Source organism: Cricetulus griseus, chromosome 6 (genome assembly GCF_003668045.3).
Source record: "Cricetulus griseus strain 17A/GY chromosome 6, alternate assembly CriGri-PICRH-1.0, whole genome shotgun sequence".
In the NCBI taxonomy this organism is placed as follows: domain Eukaryota; kingdom Metazoa; phylum Chordata; class Mammalia; order Rodentia; family Cricetidae; genus Cricetulus; species Cricetulus griseus.
In genome coordinates, this window is record NC_048599.1 from 56,150,174 (window position 1) to 56,171,360 (window position 21,187).

General features: G+C 46.1%; 1 protein-coding gene across 1 annotated transcript in view; it reads right to left on the reverse strand.

Annotated features, from left to right (window-relative positions):
• Window positions 1-12,949: 12,949 nt before the first annotated feature.
• Sord (sorbitol dehydrogenase) overlaps window positions 12,950-21,187 on the reverse strand; it is a 30,371-nt gene continuing 22,133 nt past the window's right edge. The window contains exons 6-9 of the mRNA XM_027421996.2: window positions 19,052-19,117; window positions 18,079-18,254; window positions 15,018-15,139; window positions 12,950-14,265 (exon numbers count right to left, since the gene is read on the reverse strand). Coding sequence (XP_027277797.1) covers window positions 14,100-14,265; window positions 15,018-15,139; window positions 18,079-18,254; window positions 19,052-19,117 — 530 coding nt within the window. The 3' untranslated portion in view covers window positions 12,950-14,099. The remainder of the gene's footprint in view (window positions 14,266-15,017; window positions 15,140-18,078; window positions 18,255-19,051; window positions 19,118-21,187) is intronic.

The following is a 21,187-nucleotide window of genomic DNA, read 5'->3' on the forward strand; positions in this document are numbered from 1 at the left end:
AGATCTGACCCATCCGTGCAATATGGCACACACCTTTAATCCCAGCACTTGGGAAGCAGAGGCACGCAGATATTTGAGTTCAAGGCCAGTCTGGTCTACGGATCAAGTTCTAGGACAGCCAAGGCTACACAAAGAAACGCTGTCTTGAAAAACCAAAGATAAAAAAATAAAGAAAGAAGGAAAAATACTTTTTAAAGAAGGCATGGATGGGTTGGTGGGGGGCATGGGAGGATGGAAGGGAGAGGGAACTGGAATTGGTATGTAAAATAAGATTGTTTTAAATTTAAATTAAAAGGTTTTTTTTTTTTTGTTTTTGTTTTTGAACACAGACTCTTAATGAGAATGCCATTTCCCCTAGTATGGAGAGGAGGAGGGGAAGAGAAGCAGGGGACAGAATGTTAGGGATAACCTTTATGGCCCCCCACCAATCCTCCTTCCAACCCCCCATCCACTCCCCAGGGAGGGCGAGGCCTCCCATGGGGGAATCATCAAAGTCTGTCACATCATTTGGGGCTAGCCTAGGCCCTCCCCCATGTATCTAGGCTGAGAGAGTATCCCTCCATAGGGAATGGGCTCCCGAAGAGTCTGTGATCTTAAAGATGCATCTCCAGCTACTTGTTGCTCCAATGCCAAGGACATACTGTCATGATCTTGAGCAGCCTTGAGTAGTCTTCCTGGATCCACACCCCAGTCAGCCTTTAGATGTTGACTCTAGGCAGACATTTATGTAACTTGACTATTCTGTCTAGTCTTAGATTTCCAGAAAGCCACTGAATGACTGGGATAAAATACAAGGATTAACATGACAGTTAAAATATCTTCAGTCAGACCCTAAATGAATTCATCCTGTCTGGGGTCTTTCAATGGACTCTTCCTGGGCAATGGCTTAGCAGATGGGATCAGGTAGCTATCAGTCAATGCCTACTCAGGTTGAGAAAATGAAGTTACTAAGTGTATTTTCAGAAGAAGTTACACTCTGTAAATAGGGGGCACTGCAAAAAAAAAAAAAAAAAAAAAAAAAAAAAACACAGAAAGAAGGCTGTGAAAGGATGATGCAGAGGGAACTAATAGAAATTCTTAATATTAACAGTATAAAAGCAAGCAGTCTTTCTCTGCTCTGGATCACCAATGTTGGTCTCAATCCCTGACTTACAAACATAGGAAGGATGGGCTGGAGAGATGGCTCAACCATAAAAGGCTAGGCTCACAACCAAAAATAGGAAGGAGAGTGATCCTGAGAGAGAGATAAAGAAGAAAAATCAGGTGGCATGGACGTTGATGGGACCAAGGACAAAGAAGATGAGGATGAGTTGGGAGGGAAAGGTTTTAGGGCCAGGGGGAAGGTGGTGGATGAAGACAGGAAGTCCTGGGACTGAGCTCTATGTAGAAGGAAGACAGGCTCAACTATTGCCTCTTTCCACAACCTTTAAGTCCAGCTGAAAGAGGAGAAAGTTGACAAGATGTAACATCCTTCCCAGCTCTGGGTACCAGCTTTCGAGGGAGGGCATCCAGTCCAGCTTGATGCTTGTAGTGGACAGCTCTTGAAACAAATTGGGTTTGAATCTCATGTAGGTGACTGTGCGTGAATAAAGAGAACATTTGGTGCCTCAGCTTGCTCCTCCACAAAATGGGGGTGATGTGAGTATTTTCTCCATAGGATTTAGCAAGGTCCAATGAAATAATCCAATTTAATAAGTAGGTGCTGGCCCTGTTCTGTCTCAGACTCAGCTCTGAGGGCATTTACAGGCAAGTGGAAACAAAGAGCAGTTTAGAAGGAGGAGGAGATGTCCGCCCATAAAGGCTTTGACAACAATAAAGTCACAGTGAGTGACTGGAAGAGAGGACTCCTTTAAGTAAGATGAATGAGAAAAGTCCTAGGGAGATAATAATATTGTAACAACCCCTGCACACAGTTCTTGCTGTATGTCCAGTGCTTACTTGGTCCTCAGAATGAGCCACAAAACAATTATTATTATTATTATTGTTATTATTATTCTTCTCTGTTTGAACTACAGAACTGAAATATTGAAGGTCTTAAATGTGCTCAGAATCACCCAGGATGTAAGTGGTTTGAGTCCAGCAGACTTAGGCAGACTGTGACCTTAACTCTCACTTTAGCCTCACAATAATCAAAGACCTTACTCACACCAGACATCTAATAAGATTTTAATCTCTGTCATTATTAGTAATTGAGGTCAAAGTTCTGAATGCAGAGCTCTGTCTCTATTCCAAAGAATGGGGTGGTGTGCTGTTGAATGGCTGGCTTATCCTTGGGCAATATCTATCTACTATCTGAATTCCCTTATCACCTCCCAGGGTTCCTATTCACCCACTGGGTTCCATCAGGAAATGGTACTGTAAAGGGGAGGAAACCTCCCTTGCCCTCGAGGTCCTCCCTCCACTCATTATTGGTAAGTCCTTCCCTTGGCCTGAAATGGAAGGTAACACACTGATCACTATCCAGCTCACGGCATGCATTGAGTTGCTGGTAGTTTTTGCCAGCTGACTTATTTTCCTGGATAGTGACGTCAAGTGACTGCACCAGGAAGGCATTCTCTCCTCTGAGAACTAGAGGCTGACCTGGGGTTCTAGCGTCTCCGCGACAGTGCTGCAACCAGGCGATCCAGGTTTCATCTCCACTTTTACTAACAGACTTACTGTGTCATCTACAGGAGGCCACCTGAGTTCTCTCAGCCTCAAACTTCTCATTAAGAAAAAAAAGGAAGAAAGAAAGGAAGGAAGGGAAGGAGGGAGGGAGAGAGGAAGAGAAGAAAAGAAAAGAAAAGAAAAGAAAATGGTGAGATGGCTCATTATACAAAGGCACCAAGCCAGATGACCTGAGTTCAAACCCTGAAACCCACACGGCACGAGAAAAATAACTTTACAAAGTGTCCTCTGACTTACAGAGGCTTGCTGTAGCATGAACCTCCCATCACACATATTATCAAATAAATAAAATGTAAAAACAAGACAAAAAGAATTATGCTGAGAGTCTTTCAAACCTAAACTTTCATTTTCCTTTCAGTCTCTACTCGTTGTCTCAAATGAACAGAAACTCTAGTTTTGGAAAACAGCTTCCTTGGCCACTTAGCTAGGGATAAATGGTCTTCAGGGAGGTTTACTGGACATTATCCCATAACTTACTAGCATGATTTGCCCCCTGGCGTCCTCACAATACAGCATTGGAGGAGGCACTGTCATCCCCTTCGAGCCAAGGAGCCAAATGAGGCTCAGAGCACCACATACCCACAGGCATCAAGCTAGGAACAGGCAAAGTCAGAGTATGAAATCAGGCTTGATATCTCTGAGCCTTAGTCCATGCCATCCCCTGCCTGGAAGGTCACAGCTCTCAACCTGTTGGTCACAAGCCCTTTGGGGGTTGAACGACCTTTTCATAGGGGTCCCCTGAGGCCATCAGAATACACAGATATTTATACTATGATTCGTAACAGTAGCAAAATTACAGTTATGGTGTAGCAAAGAAAATAATTTTACGGTTGGGGGGGTCACTACAACACGAGGAACTGTATTAAAGGGTCAGTCACAGCCTTAGGAGGGTTAAGAACCACTGACCTAGGGGAATAGTGAGGAACTGTATTAAAGGGTCAAAGCATTATGAAGGCTGAGAATCGCTGCTCTAAGGGAACAGAAAGGGGAGAACGCAGAGGTTTTTATTATTATTATTATTTGCTCTCTAATTATTCTGATGGCCATTTATTGAACAACGGCACACAAGACATTCCCAGCCCTCACTTTCCCATCTACCCAGGGTTCACTATACCTTCAGAAAGGCATGGCCTTGGGGAATGGTGCTAGAGAGATCCCTGGATGGGGCAGGAGGCTGTTAGGGCTGAGTTTTCTGGGCAACTGGAATTTTATTACCTGGTATAGCTGAAAGAGAAAGATAACAGCTCCCCCCCCCCCCAAGGCAGGCCCAAGGCCAGCTTCCTGATTATGCTCTACCATTTAATCCTCTCGAAGCTCTGTAAGGTGGGAGTGGATGGCTAGATACCCAACAGCAAGTGAAAAGTTAAGCAAACCGTTGAACCAAATGGAATATTATACATCCTTTATCTGTAGAACTCATTAGATGACTTTTCATATTCAGAAAACCTGGCAAAGCATCTCTTAAAATCTTAAAATGTTTGAGCCTTCTTTTCCACTAATTCCTCTAGTAGAAAAAAGTCAGAAATCCAGATAGATATTTATAGCTGAAAATATACCAGAGTAGTAACAATGTTCAGACTGCATCCAAATGAAATTTTGAAAGTCAAGGTTTCACTTCCAAAAGGGAAAAGTGGACTGGCAAGATGACTCAGTGAGGAAAACCACTTGCTAAGCAAGCCTGGCCACCTGAGTTCAACCACTGTAATGAGCATAAAAAGCCTGCTGCTGCCCTAGTGTGTCTGAAATCCCAGCACGCCCATGGCAAGATGGAAGCCAGGGGAGATAGATGCTCTGAAGCTTGCCTGCAGCGTGAAAAGGAGACAGACTCACTCAACAAGGCGGAAGGCAAAAAACTGACTCCCAGAAGCTGTCCTTTGACCTTCACATACCCACACGCATACACGCACGCACACACGCACACACACAATCTCACTGTGGTGAGAAAATGGCCTACCGGGGACACTGTCCAGAGCTCAAATCCTGCCCAGCTAATTTACTTGGGCTACATTACTGTTTAGAGCTTTCAGTCCCTGATGACAGTAAGGGTAAGATGGCACAACGTTTGTAAGGATCAGCAAACGTATGATCCTTTGTGGCCTTTCCCTACCAATCTACTTGCCAACTCCGAATTTAAAGATGTGACCAAAAAGTGTCATGTTCCTGGGTGGTTACATGGGTTCCAGGTAGATGATGTTTTAAGAATCTAGATTAAGCTGGGTGTTGGTGGTACACGCCTTTAATCCCAGCACTCGGGAGGCAGAGGCAGGTAGATCTCTGTGAGTTCGAGACCAGCCTGGTCTACAAGAGCTAGTTCCAGGACAGCCTCCAAAGCCACAGAGAAACCCTGTCTTGAAAAACCAAAAAAAAAAAAAAAAAAAAAGAATCTAGATTAAAATGTATTTGGACAATATGTCTCAGGCCCTGGAAAAAGAGAATAATTTGAAGAAAAACGTTCCATAATTTTCGAAAAGGAATTAGCAACTGACAGAACCCCCATTGAGTTCCCCCCTTTGGAAGAATATTTCAAAACACAGAAGCCTCAAATGAGTTCTTTGGTAGGGGTCCGTGGCTGTGAGAGTTGTGAGGAACAGTGGGGCACAGATGCATTCATCTGAAGGGTTCGCTTAGGACAAGACGTTGGTGTCAGAGGGATACCGAGAGAACCCCCTTAGGAGGAAGCAGAAAGTTTCAACAGCATTTCAGACAGGAGTGGGTAAGGCTGTTGGATGAAATCTTAAGTCAATATGTCTCCATATCAAGACTAGAAAAGCATAGTTGTTGATAGGCATTAAGAGTAGTCGACAGGGTTATACCTCATTTGTAGAATGTTTGCCTAGCATGCAAGAGTCCCCAGGTTTAATGCACTGCAAGACAAAAGTAATTAATAATAGTGGAGTGTTTTTTTAGTCCTGTCAAGGCTTTTAAAATATATTTTGATGTTGTATGCATATGGGCGTTTTGTTTGTGTACGATGTGTGTGCCCAGAGGCGCTGGAGTCTCTGGAACTGGAGTTACAGGTGGTTATGAGTCATTACGGGAGTCTTCTACAAGAGCAGCCAGTTCTTTAAACCTCTAAACCATCTCTCCAGCCAACCCCCAAACCCCCACCCCCCGACACACACACAAGGCAGACAGAGATACAGAGATACATTCCAACTCTCAGCAGGCTCAGGTAGGAGGATTGAGAGTTTGAGGCCAGCGTGGGCTATGCAGCAAGACCCAATCTTGAAAACAAAACAAAAACAGTTCTGTGAACTGTAAACTAAGGTAATGTTTTTCTCTAAGTTTATTTAGAGACAAATAAATTTAGGACAAAAAAACAAAAAACAAAGGCATCTAGAGAATTCCACAGGTAGTGGAGATGGGAGCCGAAGAGGGAAATGAGAAAGTTATTCAAGGGAACTAGCAAGCAGAGGGTAGAGGAGAGGCTGCCAGAGGTTCCTAGGCTGGTGCCATGTACACGGGCTCATCCTGGCCCTGCCTGCAGCAGCATCCTCCTAGTGGAGACAGGCTTAGAAAACATCAGTCCGTAAATGTCAGGAGATCTACAAGGATGACACCAGCTAACAATCTAAGCAACAGAAGAGAGGCTACCTTAAATGCCCTCTCCTGATAATGAGATTGATGACTAACTTATATGCCATCCTGTAGCCTTCATCCAGCAGCTGATAGAAGTAGAAGCAGACACCCACAGCTAAACCTTGAACTGAACTGGAATCCAGCTGCAGAGAAGGAGGAGTGAAGAGCAAAGGGGTCCAGACCAGGCTGGTGAAACCCACAGAAACAGCTGACCTGAACAAGGGAGATCTCTTGGTCCCCAGACTGATAGCTGAGAAACCAGCATGAAACTGATCCAGATCCCATGAACATGGGTGTCAGTGAGGAGACCTTGGAAATCTATAGGGCCCCTTGTAGTGGATCAGTACTTATCCCTAGCATAGGAATGAACTTTGGGAGCCCATCCCACATGGAGGGATATTCCCTGAGCCTAGACACAAGGGGGTGGACCTAGGCCCTATCCCAAAGGATATGACAGACTCTGAAGAGCCCCCACGGAAGGCTTCACCCTCCCTGGCGATTAGAAAGGGTATGGGATAGGTAGGGTGTTAGTTGGGGGAGGGGGCAGGGGAAGAGGGGAGGGAGAGAGAACTAGGCTGGGATTGACATGTAAAATAATCTTTCTAATTCAAATTTAAAAAAAAAATAAAAAAAAGAAAACATCAGTCAAAAACCACTGTGTTCTTGGGTAGTGTTTGCCTAGCATGCAAGAAGACCCAGATTGCATCTTTACATCAGAGAGACCAGGTTATAGGCACATGCCACTGTAGTCTGGCTAATTAATTAATTGCTCTGTCTTGGTTTTTTCCGGTATAAAATGGGGTAACTTGTGCTAACCTGGTTAGATTATAGTGAGAGTTACATGAGTGAACACATCTATCACCCTTAGAAGTGTCTGTCCCACAGCAGACACAAGTCCCTTCTTTCCCACAGTAGGTTAGTATTCTGTTGACAAATGACCACTAAGAAAAGTTTCCTTGACTCCCATCACAAATGATCAAGACAGAAACACAAATTAAATGACTTCTGAAATTAGTACATCCTTCAAAAGCAGATTTTGGAGGAGAGAGGAACCCAGGAACTTCTTCTGACCCTCTTTCCCCATTCTGTCTATCTACCAGCCAAAGAAACCCCTAGACCCAGGAGACCTAAGGGACTGGCCCTCTCTGGACAGGAACTTTTAAGAGCAGTGTGAAGGCATACCTACAGACTAGCACAGAGGCCTTGTACACATAGAAGAAATTCTGAAGACGTGTAGCCTGTAAAGAGAGAGTCCTCTGCCTCTGGTCCAGTATTGTTTGAGGTACCCACAATTCCCCTTAAAACAAGAGGCTGGAGGATTCAGCTGGTTCCACCCACTGTCCTCAGTGAGATCCCCACTGTGCTAGGATCACAGTGTCTGTGATGGGATTCTGGATTTGATGGTTCTAGTCCAGGTGAGGCCCCCTCTTGCTATGTGACAGAGGTCTCTGCCCTTAGAGCTTCACTTCTCATCACAGTAAGTCACTAGACTGTCCCCTTAAGAAAGTCTAGTCATTCTGGAGTCAGCTCAAGGGAATGGCTCAGAGTTGGGAGTTAGGAGTTTCTCTTTACAGCCTACCCATCTCCAGAATTTCTTCTATGTGTGCAGGCCATTGCTCTAGTCTGTAGGGATGACTGCACAATATAGACTGAGTCTTGACCATGGCTTGTAGAAGTCCGGTCCAGAGAGAACCAGCCCCTTAGGCTTCCTGGGTCTACAGGTTTCTTTGGCAGGTAGATGGACAGAATGAGGAGAGAGGGTCAGAGGAACTTCCTGGGTTCCCCTCTCCTCCCTACTTCGTGGTCTTGAGATCTAGTGACACTTCTTCCTGGGCATATTTTTATAACAGAGCTGACAATGCTGGGTCTTTTTTTTTATGCATTGGTGTTTTGCCTATGTGTTAAGTCTATGTGAGGGTGTCAGGTCCCCTAGAACTGGAGACAGTTGTGAACCACCATGTGGGTGCTGGGAATTGAACCCAGGTCCTCTGGAAGAGCAGTCAGTACTCTTAACCACTGGGCCATTTCTCCAGCCAGAGAATGCTGGGTCTTAGTCAGGCCTTTCCTACCACCTTGGGGAATTCTCATACACCTTCAAGCACCTTGACAGAGTCAGGAACTCAGAGCTGGGAAAACCTTGAGGGATCATTTACTCTGCTCTTCAACGGGCAAGGCAATAAATCTTGTCCAGACAAGGACAGGGCATCGACACTGAGTAAACACAATCATAGTGACACGCTAAGAACTTCAAAATGACTTCATCTGACCCCATGGCAACCCTGAGGTAGGTATTATTTTTCTACTTAAAGGGACCCGAGGCTGGGAGAAGTCAAATGAGCTGCTCAGGGTCATAAGACAGTATAGTAACCCAACATGAAGTCACCTGTTTCTTACTTTGTGGAGCCCAAGTCATTCAAGTGTCTACCAGCCTCATCCTTTACTGCCTCTTTCAAGTGCATGGTAGTTCTTCCTCAACCCTGACTCAGCCCGTGACAACGCAAGGTGGCAAAGACTTTTCCAGTTAACCTCCCATCAATGCCTGCCTCCACCTTGGGAGCATCACTCTCTCTGGAGCCACATTCTAGAGAGAAGGCAGCAACGGTAGGGGCAAAGCCTTCCTTGAATCCTAGTGGCAGTTTAGCACAGGGAAGCCAACATGGTATCGATCCAGGAAAGCTCTGGCTGGAACCTGCTGCTCTCTGTGTTGTACTGAAAGTCTGACTGCCTCACAGACCTGCAGCCGCTGAGTCACTGTCTTCACTCTGCCCTGGATTAACAGTTCCTTGTCTTCAGGTTTTTCCTCATTCACACCCTCTCAGATCATATGTTGACCTCTTGATTTGCTGATAATAGTTCCCCCATTAAGCTTCTAAGAATCAATAAATCTTTTCTTATATTTTTTGTGTGCGTGTGTGTGTGTGTGCGTGCGTGCGTGCGTGCGTGCGTGCGTTTCTACATACGTAATGGAGATCAGAGGACAACCTCTACCATGTGATTCCTAGGAATTAAACTCAGGTCATAAGGCTTGGTGAAAAGCATATCTACTCACTGAGCTGCCTTGCCAGTCCTAGAAGAATCAATAACTCTTGATGCCTTTGAGGCTAGTAGCCCCATCCTATGCCATGATCTGTGACAAGGGACATGTTTAACTTTGGTGTTCATGGGAATAGATAGCACCTAAAATGTGTACTGTTAGGCCAGATGAGCACAGCATTCAGTATACGTACATTGTAAGAGAATGAAAAGCAACATGACCATCCTATTTGAGTTACTCAGAACTTCCCTTAAAAGTTTTAAGTTGTCAAGTCTTTCAATAATCCAAGATCAGCATCCTAATACTGAATCCAGTTAATTCCACAACACACAAAGTTACACTAAAGAGAGGCCAGAACAGCGAAGGGACATTTTTATGGCCCTTACTTCTTTCTAGTGACTTAGTAAGGTTTGGTAAGGTACTCTGTCTTGCCATTGAGGGCATAGGGTGTGGGGAAGCTTAGGGTACAGGTTCGCTGATGGTGGTCCATAGTAACTGAGACACTTTCTCTATAATCCCACACCAGCCCCTACAGGGGCTGTTGGCATAGCCATGGAAGGGATGACTGCTGTTAACATGGAAACTCAGGCCTGGAGATATGGAGACATGTTCAAGTTTTGAATGGTGGAGGATCAAGCTTCCATTTTCCCAAATGATCTGAAGCCAGTTAGCCAGTGGCTGGATCCTCATCCTCAATAGTCCCTGGGGGTTTCCCAAATGCACAGGTCCCCTCACGTTATAACCTGGGACCCCAAAGATTTCCCTGGTCTTAACACCAATGTGTATACTCACAGGCTGTGGAAATGACTCTATTGATATGCCTGTCGTATAAGCATGAGGACACCAGTAGTTCCATATCTAGCATATATGTTAAAAGCCGAGTAGAACAGTGAGGCTCTGTAATCCCAACGCTGTGGAGATGAAGATAAGGCAGATCCTTGGAGTTTGCTGGCTAGCCAGCCTAGTCAAACCAGGAGTTCCAGGGACAGTGAGAGACGGTGTCTCAAAAAGTAATGTGGAGAGTGATTTCCCCAGAATTGTGAAGAGGCCCACAAGTGAGGTCCTGGGTGACAGGAGGCCCATGTGGATTGGTATCTTGTGGTCCAGTAAGCATGAGCCTGTAGGATTAGGCAGGACACACGGGGTTTCAGTATCACCCAGCAAAGCCTGGGCTGACTCATGGGAGGTGTACTTCTACTGTGCCTCAGTGGTACTGGATCCACTACCCCCAAAGGCCCATGTTCTTCCTATAGTTCCCCCTCACAATAAGTGGGTTCATGTACCCTTACCCTTTCCAGGTTGTGCCTCCAGTTTTATGTGGAGTACTGGAAGACCAGTCACTGACCACAACAGGGCAGTGATGAGCCCAACCTGTCTGCACCCATCTCCGGACTTTTGCAGACCCCTTAGGATCACCCTGCAAGCCAGAGACACAGAACAAGGTATTTCCACATGAATCCTGTCCCCCACCAACCTGGGCCCTTCTCTCTCCCTCAAGCCACACCTTCACACAGAGAAAGCTCCTTACTAAAGCTTAATCCTAAAAGATGTTTCTCATCAGGTCTTTCTCCCCAGGGAACAATGTATCAGTGCATGAGGATGAGGGGACCTCAAGATTGTCCAGAAGGACCCTTCAGATAGCAGAGGAGGAAGTACAGGCTGGCTGGAAATGGAAGTGACTTGGTGTTCTAGTGAGTTAGTGACTGGCCCAGGATTTGGACATCCCTATAATGAATCCTCTATGATACACTGTCTCTCAGAGGCTGCATGGGTCCAAGAAACAAGCCGTTCTGATTAGAGGATTCGCCAAGAAATTCCATGGTAGTAACACCAACTACACTTTTGCCCACTATCAGGTGCCAGTCAGGAAAAGAACTCAGTGTCTGACTCAGCTCCAGCTTTTAAAGCCCAGAGTGAGGGGCAGAGGCAGTGAAGGGCAGGGGTGGGCTGGGGGCTTGGCAACACCAATACAGCAACAACTGTGCCAGAGCAGCATCCGCTGGTGTCTGGAAAGCACATCCCATAGCTGTGTTCCCACAAAGCTGCTGCACTCCTGCTCCTTCCCCACCTTGCTCCGCCCTTAGCCCGTGAATTTGGTGTGGAGGGGACAGAGAACCATCTGCCAGCAGGGGTGTAGCCCTTGATTGGCCTCATCTGGAGTTGGGCACAGCCTCTGTCCTAGCTGGCTGCCTGAGCACTGCTTCCCTGCCTTGGTTTCTGAACTTTGAGCCTAGGCTGACATCATAACAGAGACAGTTCTGAGGAAAAGGCAAGTAGTCAACACATCCTGTATGTTTCCCCTACTCTTGACCTCTGACTTCACTACCCCAGAGTGCCTTCTTTAAGCAAAACAGAAAGCAAGGCTGAGGCTGGAATCGAGAGCCAGGAAAGAAAGTCCAGGAAAGAGTCCAGGAAAGAAAGTGACTTTACACGGGCAAAAAGTGATTAGCAAGATGGACCAACATACCAGCCTCCCTGGGGGTTCTATGGGCTGCTTTGCCCTCTCCCCTTTAAGGTTGCCTACAAAGTCCTCTTCTTGGCTCTCCATTCTTAACCCCACCCCATCCCAGTACTGGGAGTGCCAACTGGGTGGGGTCCTCCATGTTGACTGATGTATGCCCTATCTGGTGAGAGCATACAGAGGCCGCCAGCCTTCCAATGCTGGGGAACTTTGGGGGAATTCATATTCTTGGTTCCGGGACTGATTCACTGAGACAGTCAACACTGCGTACCTTGTGGAGGTGGAGGGAATGAATCCCCTTCTTCCTGTAGCCCCTTCTAAGGGGCATCTGGACAAAGATGTAGAGGGAGACCCCAAGCAACTCAGTGATACTTCACCAAACAGCCCATCCCCGCCTCTTTGCTCCTGGGATGTGAGTGGGAAGCCACAGCTTGGGAGCTGAGGGATGGATGCTATCTTGGGTTTTGTTGCTTCTATGTAAACTAGGCTGGCCTTAAACTTGATCCTCCTACCTCAGCCCTTCACTACAGACAAACACCACTATGCTGTCTCTCTGAACTTCATTTATGATCAGCCCACCCACTCTTCATATTTCACAGGCATCAGGAACCCCAACTGAAGCCAGAAAACAGAAGTGCCAAGCATCACTTTGGGCAAAGTGACACATCTTTGTTCTTCATGGCTCTACATTTCTCTCTGTCCTTTCTGTGGCTCCCAAATCCTTTCAGTGCCCCCCTTTTCACTGGGACACAACCAGAAGACAAGTAGTTATTTGTAAATCTAACAGACAAGTCTGTCCCTGCCTGAGGCATCTGAGGGCTTTTCTCATTCCTGCTAGAGGAACCTTGAGCATCCCCATGCTGGAGTCTTCAGAGAAGGCAAGTGATAAGTCTGGTGCTAACTAAATAGGATGGAGAGGAGGAGGATGAAGCCAGCAGGGACGCAAAGCTGCTGCTGGGCTGGGTGTGTGTGGTCACAAGTCCTGTAAACCTGGCTCCTGCAGGGGGCAAGAGAAGAAAAGGGTTGTGCTATTTTGCCTGAATTCCTTCTCTGCCTGCAGGATACTCATTATATATTTACCACTTATATTTCTAGTAGTTTGTGAGATTATATTTAGTATGGAAAATGTCCCCTGCTTCAGGAGTCTTCCTTGTGTGAACCAGGCAGCCTAAGTCTACTCCCTAAACAGGCATCAATCACAGCAAGAGTCCGACACCAGCTACAGAATTTATTTTGTGAAGCAGTTTGAGAAAGCTTGGGTATCTTCTCCAGATCTATCTTCTCCAGGAGATTCTTTCCAGCCATTCTCTACCCACAGCTGAAGAGGTGGGTTAAAGACCACAGCCCAAGTTACGTCACAGTTACTGGGTACTCATTCTTAATTATTTTAAGATCACAAAGGGTACAATTTGGACCCACATCTTAAGCAGAAAAGCCCTAGGATGAAAGGTTCTGTGGTGTCCATCCCAACAGATAACACCAGCCTTACCCAGCTATGAGAAGGGGAACATTTTCGGATAACAAGACCTGACTGAGCTTCGAGGGCATTCTAATCCCTCGAATGGGGAATGCAAGCCTTCTATACTAATTAGGCAGGATTTAAGAGCTTCAGGTGGGTCTCCTGGTTGCCTAGCAACTGGCACTGCTCTCCTTTCTGTGAATGAGCAGTGTTGGGAAGGTAGTCCTCCACTTTACAAATTTGTGATGCTGAGGAATACAAATGTAACGCTGAGGAAGAGGTGGTGCTTGGGCAGAGGTGAGTGCCCTTACTTTCCACACTTGAGGAATGTAAGCTAGGGTACCTCATACAGGATTTGTTTCATTCTTTTGTTGTTTTATCCTGGATCCAAAAGGCAAGTCCCTTTTCTGATTCCCCTTTTGCCATCAAACCAACTGATACTTGGCTTGACAAACACCATTCTCTGAACTCCAACAGATGACACCCATTCATCCAGACCGACAGATCAGCTATAGGGCCACTTCCATCTTAACAAAGTCATTTCTTCCTAAGCCAGTCTCACTCCCTGGCCAGCCACAGTGGAACACAGACTCCAAAGGCTTTATGTCCTCCCCCAAAGAAGGTAGCAGAGGAAGAAGGACGCTCTGGGCACCCATCTGCCAAACTCTGCTCTCTCTCCTAGACTTTCCTCAATATAAACATCTCATTCTGGCTACAAGGTCCCTGAAGCATCCCCACTTCTGTCTTTAAGGCACACCAACTCCCCTAAGGCTCTCTGCTTATTATGAGTTAATTATTTTTACCATTCAAAAGAAAGTTCTGCATCAAGGGCATCCCATTCCTAGCCATGTAGCCCTTAGATGCTGAGAGGGTAAGCTGAGGGCACAGAGGAATGCACATTAGGGGTTCTGGTCACTGGGGTCACACTTGATCATAACTTTCAGCCCCACTCCCTTTTTGGTTGCTTCAAAGGCTTCAACAGCCTTCTCCAGAGGGAACCTATGGGTAACTAAAGGCTTTACATTCAAGGCCTTTGATGCAAGCATGGAAATCGCCATTGGCCACCTGCAAGAGATCATAAGCATTTTATTAACCTTCAGGGGGAAAAGCCAGGTGCCCTAAAAGTACTAAGCCCAGAAACTACTCAGTTATATTTATTTCTAGCATGGTCCTTCTGTAAGGTCAACTTTATGGAGTGACAGAAGGCCTGTGGCCTGTAATCTTCAGGTACAGAGACTGTTTTCAGTGCCCTGTCCCCTTGTTTATAGTTTGTGCCATGAAACCTAGAAGTTCTTGGGCATGAAGGACTGAGTTATACTACAGAGGCCAGTGTGAAGAGGCACTAAACGTCAGGGAGGTTTTACACAGAGTGTAATGCAAACTGGGTGCTCTGCTGAGAGCATGGCGCTGTAAGCTGGAGTAAAAGGCATCACTGCTCCTGCCACAGCATCCTTGATGAACACAGAGGGGAGCAGTAGAATAGGTGTAGGGTAGGTGAAAAGCGGCTCTCCCCCAAGGCAGACCCCTGATTCCCTTTAAAGGGGAGGAGGGGAAGTCTGGCTACTTAAGGAAATGAAAAGAAGGGGGTCTTAGGTGATGAGTGGCAGATCCAAAATCCCCCTCCCTGTCTGTTCCTCCCTCCGAGGAAGAAGTACATGTTCTCTCTTAGCAGCCCTATCATATCGTGTGTTGGCAATGTAGTCAGGGAGTGCCCCTCATGAATAAACATGCAGAGACTCCTGGTCTCAGAGGCTGCATGGGACCTGCCTTGGCCATGCTGACTGCTGGTCACCTTGGCTCACCCTCAGCATACTCACGTGTTGCAGTATCTAAACACGCCCTTGATATCCACCTCCCTCACAGCTGCGTGCACTAGGGGTAAATTGACCATCTCGGAGCCCAATCCTACAATCACCAAGGTCCCACCAGAGTGAGTGGCCTAAGGAGGAAATAAGAACAAGAGAACTCAAGATATACAGGAGGGCCAGAGAATGTGATTCTTGCTACATTATCAAACATGCCACCCAAACCCAACAGGGTGGCAGAGAGCAGCAGGGTATCTAGAAATGTAAGGCTGACTAATGGGGAATCAGAAACACTGGGAACAGCCAGCACCAGCTGGGCATAGTGGCATATGCCTGTAATCCCAGCACCAAGGAGGCTAATGTAAGAGGATTGCTGAGAGTTCAAGACCAGTGTGGGCTACAGAGTGAGGCAAGTCAGTCAGGGTTCCATAGTGGGATCCCACATATCAAAAAAATCAAAATGAAAATAAATAAGGAACCACCTTCTGAGTGCATTAGTAGTCAGAAAACTGCAGCTGTTACATAAACAGGCTATGAATTCTGTGATTTAAAAACAGCTTCATCCACGAAGGCAGGCAGGAACCATATTGTTCTTCACCTCAAAGGTATTGGGCATAATGGATTAGTCTTCCCTAAATACCTGTCTGGAAATCCAGTGCCCTGATAATGTCATGAAATTAGACTCCAATGAGTCACTCCCTCCTTGAAGCATGTTAGAGGGAATAGCTCCTGGCAATTTCCATGTAATGCTATGTAAGTACAGTGCTAGGCCTGTGGCATCCTGTGTTCCCTGCTGGGACAAGCAGGAAAATCAGCAATTCAGTCCTACAAAATTTCAGTGACAGTCAGACATGGCAGCAGCACTTATACCTAGGCCATTCTGAAAGCTACAAAAAAGAGCTCCAGGAAGGCACACAGCCAGCCCATCTGAGGGGAGGGGTGAGGAGAGAAGCCATGGAGAGAGGCCTGCAGTGCCCGGGTGATAGGTGATACTCCAGGCTGCAGCACTGTGAGGCCACCTCTGATGTTAAGACCTCTGAGCAGCCCAACCTTGGACTTGGCCTTTCAGCTAGCACCTCCCGGGTAACAATCCCAATGCTTGGTACTCGTGTGTGCTCAACGTTCAGCTGTTTTATGCTTCCACTGACGTGCAGTATCACTTACAAACCACCCAGGAATACATATGTAATGGAAAAACCATTGCTGTCCCCACTGGAGATGAGTGAGAGGTCAAAGCTGTGAGTTGAATCAGAGTAAACTCTTGATTAACAACTTTTCCAGGGAAATGGTTTCCCCCTTGGGAGTTGCCCTCCCTGAGGAGTAACTTGCTAGCTATTCCAAGTAACAGAGAACAGCAGTATGCTGGCCAAAGGCCAAGGAATGCTCAGATTACTTGACCGCTCTGGATGTGGTCAATATACCAAGAGATGCCATCAGTTCTACTCAAGGCCATCTACCACACTGCATGGACAGCACCCAGTCACCTCCCAGACAGGAAGGTGATGCTCAGATGTGCCCATATTTGGTGTTACTGCCTACTGTGCTCATGGCAGTGTGGCCACACCTTCTGCAGTCCCTGTTATGCATGACGGCTCCATTATCATGTCAGAAGAGATATCACTTCATACCTGGGGAGTACCTCAGATCACATTCACCTCTACATCATCCTCTGGTAGCCTGGCAACTGGCCTACACTATCAACTATTGGAGGTGACATCTGTTCCTAAATCTCAGGGCAGAAGAGAAAGGACAGTCATATCCATTAAGTTCACTGCCCCTCTGTGGTGTGACATCACTGACTTGCTGGCCATCTGAAGACAGCAGACATACCTTCCTTGCTGTCATAGCTTGCAGTGTGTCTAACACAAAGCCTGGCATGAGGAGGTACTCAAGAAACACCATGAGTACATCTACCACTCACAGACTCATCATCTCTCATAGTTTGGCGTTTGGTTTGCCCTTTCCCACATCGAGACCATTGGCTACGACAGTGGAAGAGGAAGCTGGTTGACTCTAGCAGAAACTCAGGACATGATCAAGTGACTTTTGCTCATCCCTCGTGCCACCTCCTTGCCCTCTGTGATACTAAGCATCTTGACAGGAGGAAGGCCTGAGGGTGTGCCAGCGCTAGAGGTATCAGCCTTCCTGGAGTATCTCACGTGCTGCAAAGTGCCCTGTGCTTGAACTAGCTATGACTCAGAAGGAAAGGAGAAGCCCATGGCCCTGTGGGAAGCAGTCCAGGAGGCTGAGCTCCTCCCGTCTCAGCACGGTTGTGTGTTTGATCCTTCTCATCCAGTGGTAAGGCTTAAGTGATGGGGCCCGGCAGGGCTGGGGCTGACTCTTGACTCTGATTTATAATCTGAAGACTTGGAAGCAAGTTCCCAGGACTCTCACTGGAAAATGTTAACTGGATTCAGAACTCAGGTGCAGAGGCATCGTGCTTACTAAAGTGCCCAGCAGAGGACTGGCATATAGGAGGGCTTGTTTTCCCTCTTTTCCTTGTACTTTGCTCTGTCAATGCCACACCCTCCCCCACCCCAGTTCCCTCTCTGTTTCCCATAAGTTGCTAGAGGGGAGGAACATTGGGGGTGAATCAGGCATGGGGAGCTTATCTGCTCATAGATCTGGAAGACAGAAGTCCATTTACCAGCTCTGGCCTTGAAAATTCACCTCACCTTGGTGACTAACTGAATTACTGGGTTAGTTTTCCTCAATAAAACAATATGGGAATTTCCTACTCTACTAAGACACGCTGCCGTTTGTCCTGCTGATGTTTTTGTTAAGAGCACTGCTTTACAGGTACCAGCTCGATGCTAAAGGCAACCCCATCCTGAAGTGGCTCGTGAGTCTGTTTTTCACACTTGAACCTCATTATGACTCAGTGAGGGCTCAAAGCAAGTCCACACTAGGCATAAGAAAACAAAGTGCAGAGAGGTTAGCTGATCGTTTGGGGAGGTCACACAGCAGCCTGATGGAGCTTGATGGCAGATCGCCTCACTGCTGCTCTCTTTACTACTCTGGATCACTCCCACCCTCAAGCTGCACGCCAGCGTGCTGCCCTGGGCTCACTCACATAGATGCCGGTCTGGATGGAGGATTCAGCCCCTGTGCATTCAATAGTGACTTCCGGCTTTCTCCCCAGCATGCTTTCCACTTTACTGGCAACTTCCAGAGGGGGCTCCTTGGAGATATGGAGGGTGAAATCAGCTCCAACTTCCTTGGCTTTGGCCAACCGAGAGGAAGACAGGTCTAAAGGTAAGCAGAAGTTAGTTTAAATGCAGAAGGTAGATAACTGACTAGGAAGAAAAAACAATGGAGCTGCAGATCTCACGCAGCAGTCTCCAGTGCAAGGGATGGAGCTGCTGAGTTCAACACAACCCATACCCTTACATACTGCCTACTGTGTGCTACACGGGCACACACATTCATAGGTACCCTTTCCTTACGCCAAAAAACCTCTACACAACCTCATCCACACTACACACTTCTAAATAGCTATGTATACAATTACATCTAAATAGCTTTACAAATACAATTACATCTATATAGCTATGTACACAAGCACGTGCTCACACGCGCGCGTACGCGCACACACACACACACACACACACACACACACACACACACACACACAAAATGCCATCTTTGCCTTCTGAGTGGTCAGACAAATTAAAGGCTGAGCCTCCTCTTAGCATTGAGAAGGTAGTGTGAGGCCCATACATAAGGAACCAGTTCACAGCAGCTACCATCTCCTCTACAAAAGAGACTTCTCCTGATCCCTGAGTTGGTCATTCCTGGACAGGCTTTTCAGCTTAGAACCCAGGAGACAGGAAGTAAAGCTCTTCAGACACCAGTATTTCAGGAAATGTGGTGATTTGTCCCCCAAAAGTTCACACAAAGGTTTGTCCTCCCAGTGTGGAGTTCTAAGGTGGTACAACCTTTAAAAGTTGGGGCTGAGGCAAGGAAATAAGGTCACTAGGGGTACTGCCCAGGGGAGGGACCAGTGCTTTTCCAAGAGTGCCAACTATGAAATAGACCCTTCTTACCCATCACCAGCACTTGAGAAGCTCCCATTGCTTTGGCCACAAGCAAAGTGACTATCCCAATTGGCCCTAGATAAAGCAGAAAATGAAGAAGATTTTGCATTACTAAATATCAACTTTCTCCTCTGACTAAACCCTGGACAGGAACTATGTTTTTTGTTTTGATTTGTTTTGTTTTGTTTGTTTTGTGCATGCGTGCCCGTGCATGTGTGTGTGTGTGTGTGTGTGTGTGTGTGTGTGTGTGTGTGTGTGTATTCCTAGTGTCTATCCAAGTGCCTGACACACAATAAGATTTGTAAAGCTGTTAATGAATGCAGTTGTGAACAAATGGAGGAAGGATTGTTCTTTTTATGAAACATGTTCCTATTGCTAAGTTCTGTTTGGTCCCTCATACTTCAGAGCTAGAAATAGTTTCCTTTCTCTCAGGCACTGCTAGAGAGAATCTCAAAGAACCAGAAACTAGGATTGACCCACCCACTTCCACGGTATTTGCTTATTAGATGGCACTGTGGTTAAAAAAAAAAAAAAAAAAAAAAAAGACCCACAGAATGAGGCAATAAGGAATACTTTGAGCTTGCTTTTTTGTACATACCCCATTGAAAGCTACTTTGTGTGTTTCCCCCAGAAAGCAAAACACTGGAAAATAATAGCTGAAATGTCCAAAGTGAGTGACTAGTTACATATACTACAGGGAGGGTTACTACACAGCTTTAAAAATTATGCTACAACTCCGAAGGCCTTGACACAAAATGTTTACAGAGTCATGATTTTCTTATTAGATTTACGATGTGTACATATGTACATGTGTGCAAGCATGTTCATGTATCCTGGCATGTGTGGAGGTCAGAAAACAACTTGCAGAATTTGGCTCTCTCCTTTCTTCATGCAGGTCCCATGAATTGAGCTTAGGTCATCCTATTTAGTCATGGGTACTTTTATCAGCTGAGCCATCTCGATAGCCCAGGTTTTCTGTTTTTGTTTTTGTTTTTGTTTTTGTTTTTAAGGGAGCATCTGACTCTATGGCATAAAGCCTGTAATCCCAGCACTCAAGAGTTTGAGCCAAGTTCAAGGCTATCCTGAGCTACACAGCAAGACTCTGCTTTCAAAAGCCTTAAGCCACATACAAAACCTAGCCAGGGATGGTGGCACCCACTTGCAATTTCAGTATTTAGGCAGCAGAAGCAGGAGCATCCTGAGTTGGAAGCCAATTTGGCTACCCAGAAAGACCTTAGTAAAAAACAAACAAAACAAACCACAAAACTAAAGCTAACTGATTCTGCACCAAAATATTAACAGTGGTTCTCTCAGGCTCATGAGTAATGGATTATGAGTGAATTCCTGTGTGTGTGTGAGTGTGTGTGTGTGTGTGTGTGTGTGTGTGTGTGTGTGTGTGTGTGTGTGTGTGTGTGTGTGTGTTGTCTGGGTTACTGGCAATTAAAAACCCAAAATGATGTGGTCTGAGACCTCTGGGGTTTCTTCCAAGTAGCCGGAAGCAGGAGATGGGAGAGGACAGAGAGCTGGAATCCCTAGTCAGAGGCTGGGCTCCCTCCACCTGTGAACAGGGTCTACCTACTTTCTTAGCATAGGCGGCAATACTATCCATTTCTCTAGCATGACTTACAAGTTCCAAAAGTTATTCTTTGTTTTACTACCCCACACATTTCCCTAGTTTTATCAAGGGTTCAAAAATTATTGCAAGGGGCTGGAGAGATGGCTCAGCAGTTAAGAGCACTGTCTGCTCTTCCAGAGGTCCTGAGTTCAATTCCCAGCAACCACATGGTGGCTCACAACCATCCGTTATAAGATCTGGTGCCCTCTTCTGGTGTGCAGATATACATGGAAGCAGAATGTTGTATACAAATAAATAAATAAAATCTTTAAAAAAAATTATTGCAAGACTTATTATTAAATGGATAAAGGGTTATATTCCCTATGAAATCTAATGTTAGTTACTTCCATGTTTGTAGACATTTTATTTACTTATCTGTTTGTTTGGGCTTTTTGAGCTAGGGTCTCAATAGGTAGCCTGCTGGTGCTGAGACACAAATATGTGCCACTACATTCGCCCGAGACGTTTCCTTTATTGAGCCAAGTGCTGATAACTGAATATGACACTGTAAGCCTTCTCCTACCCAGAAA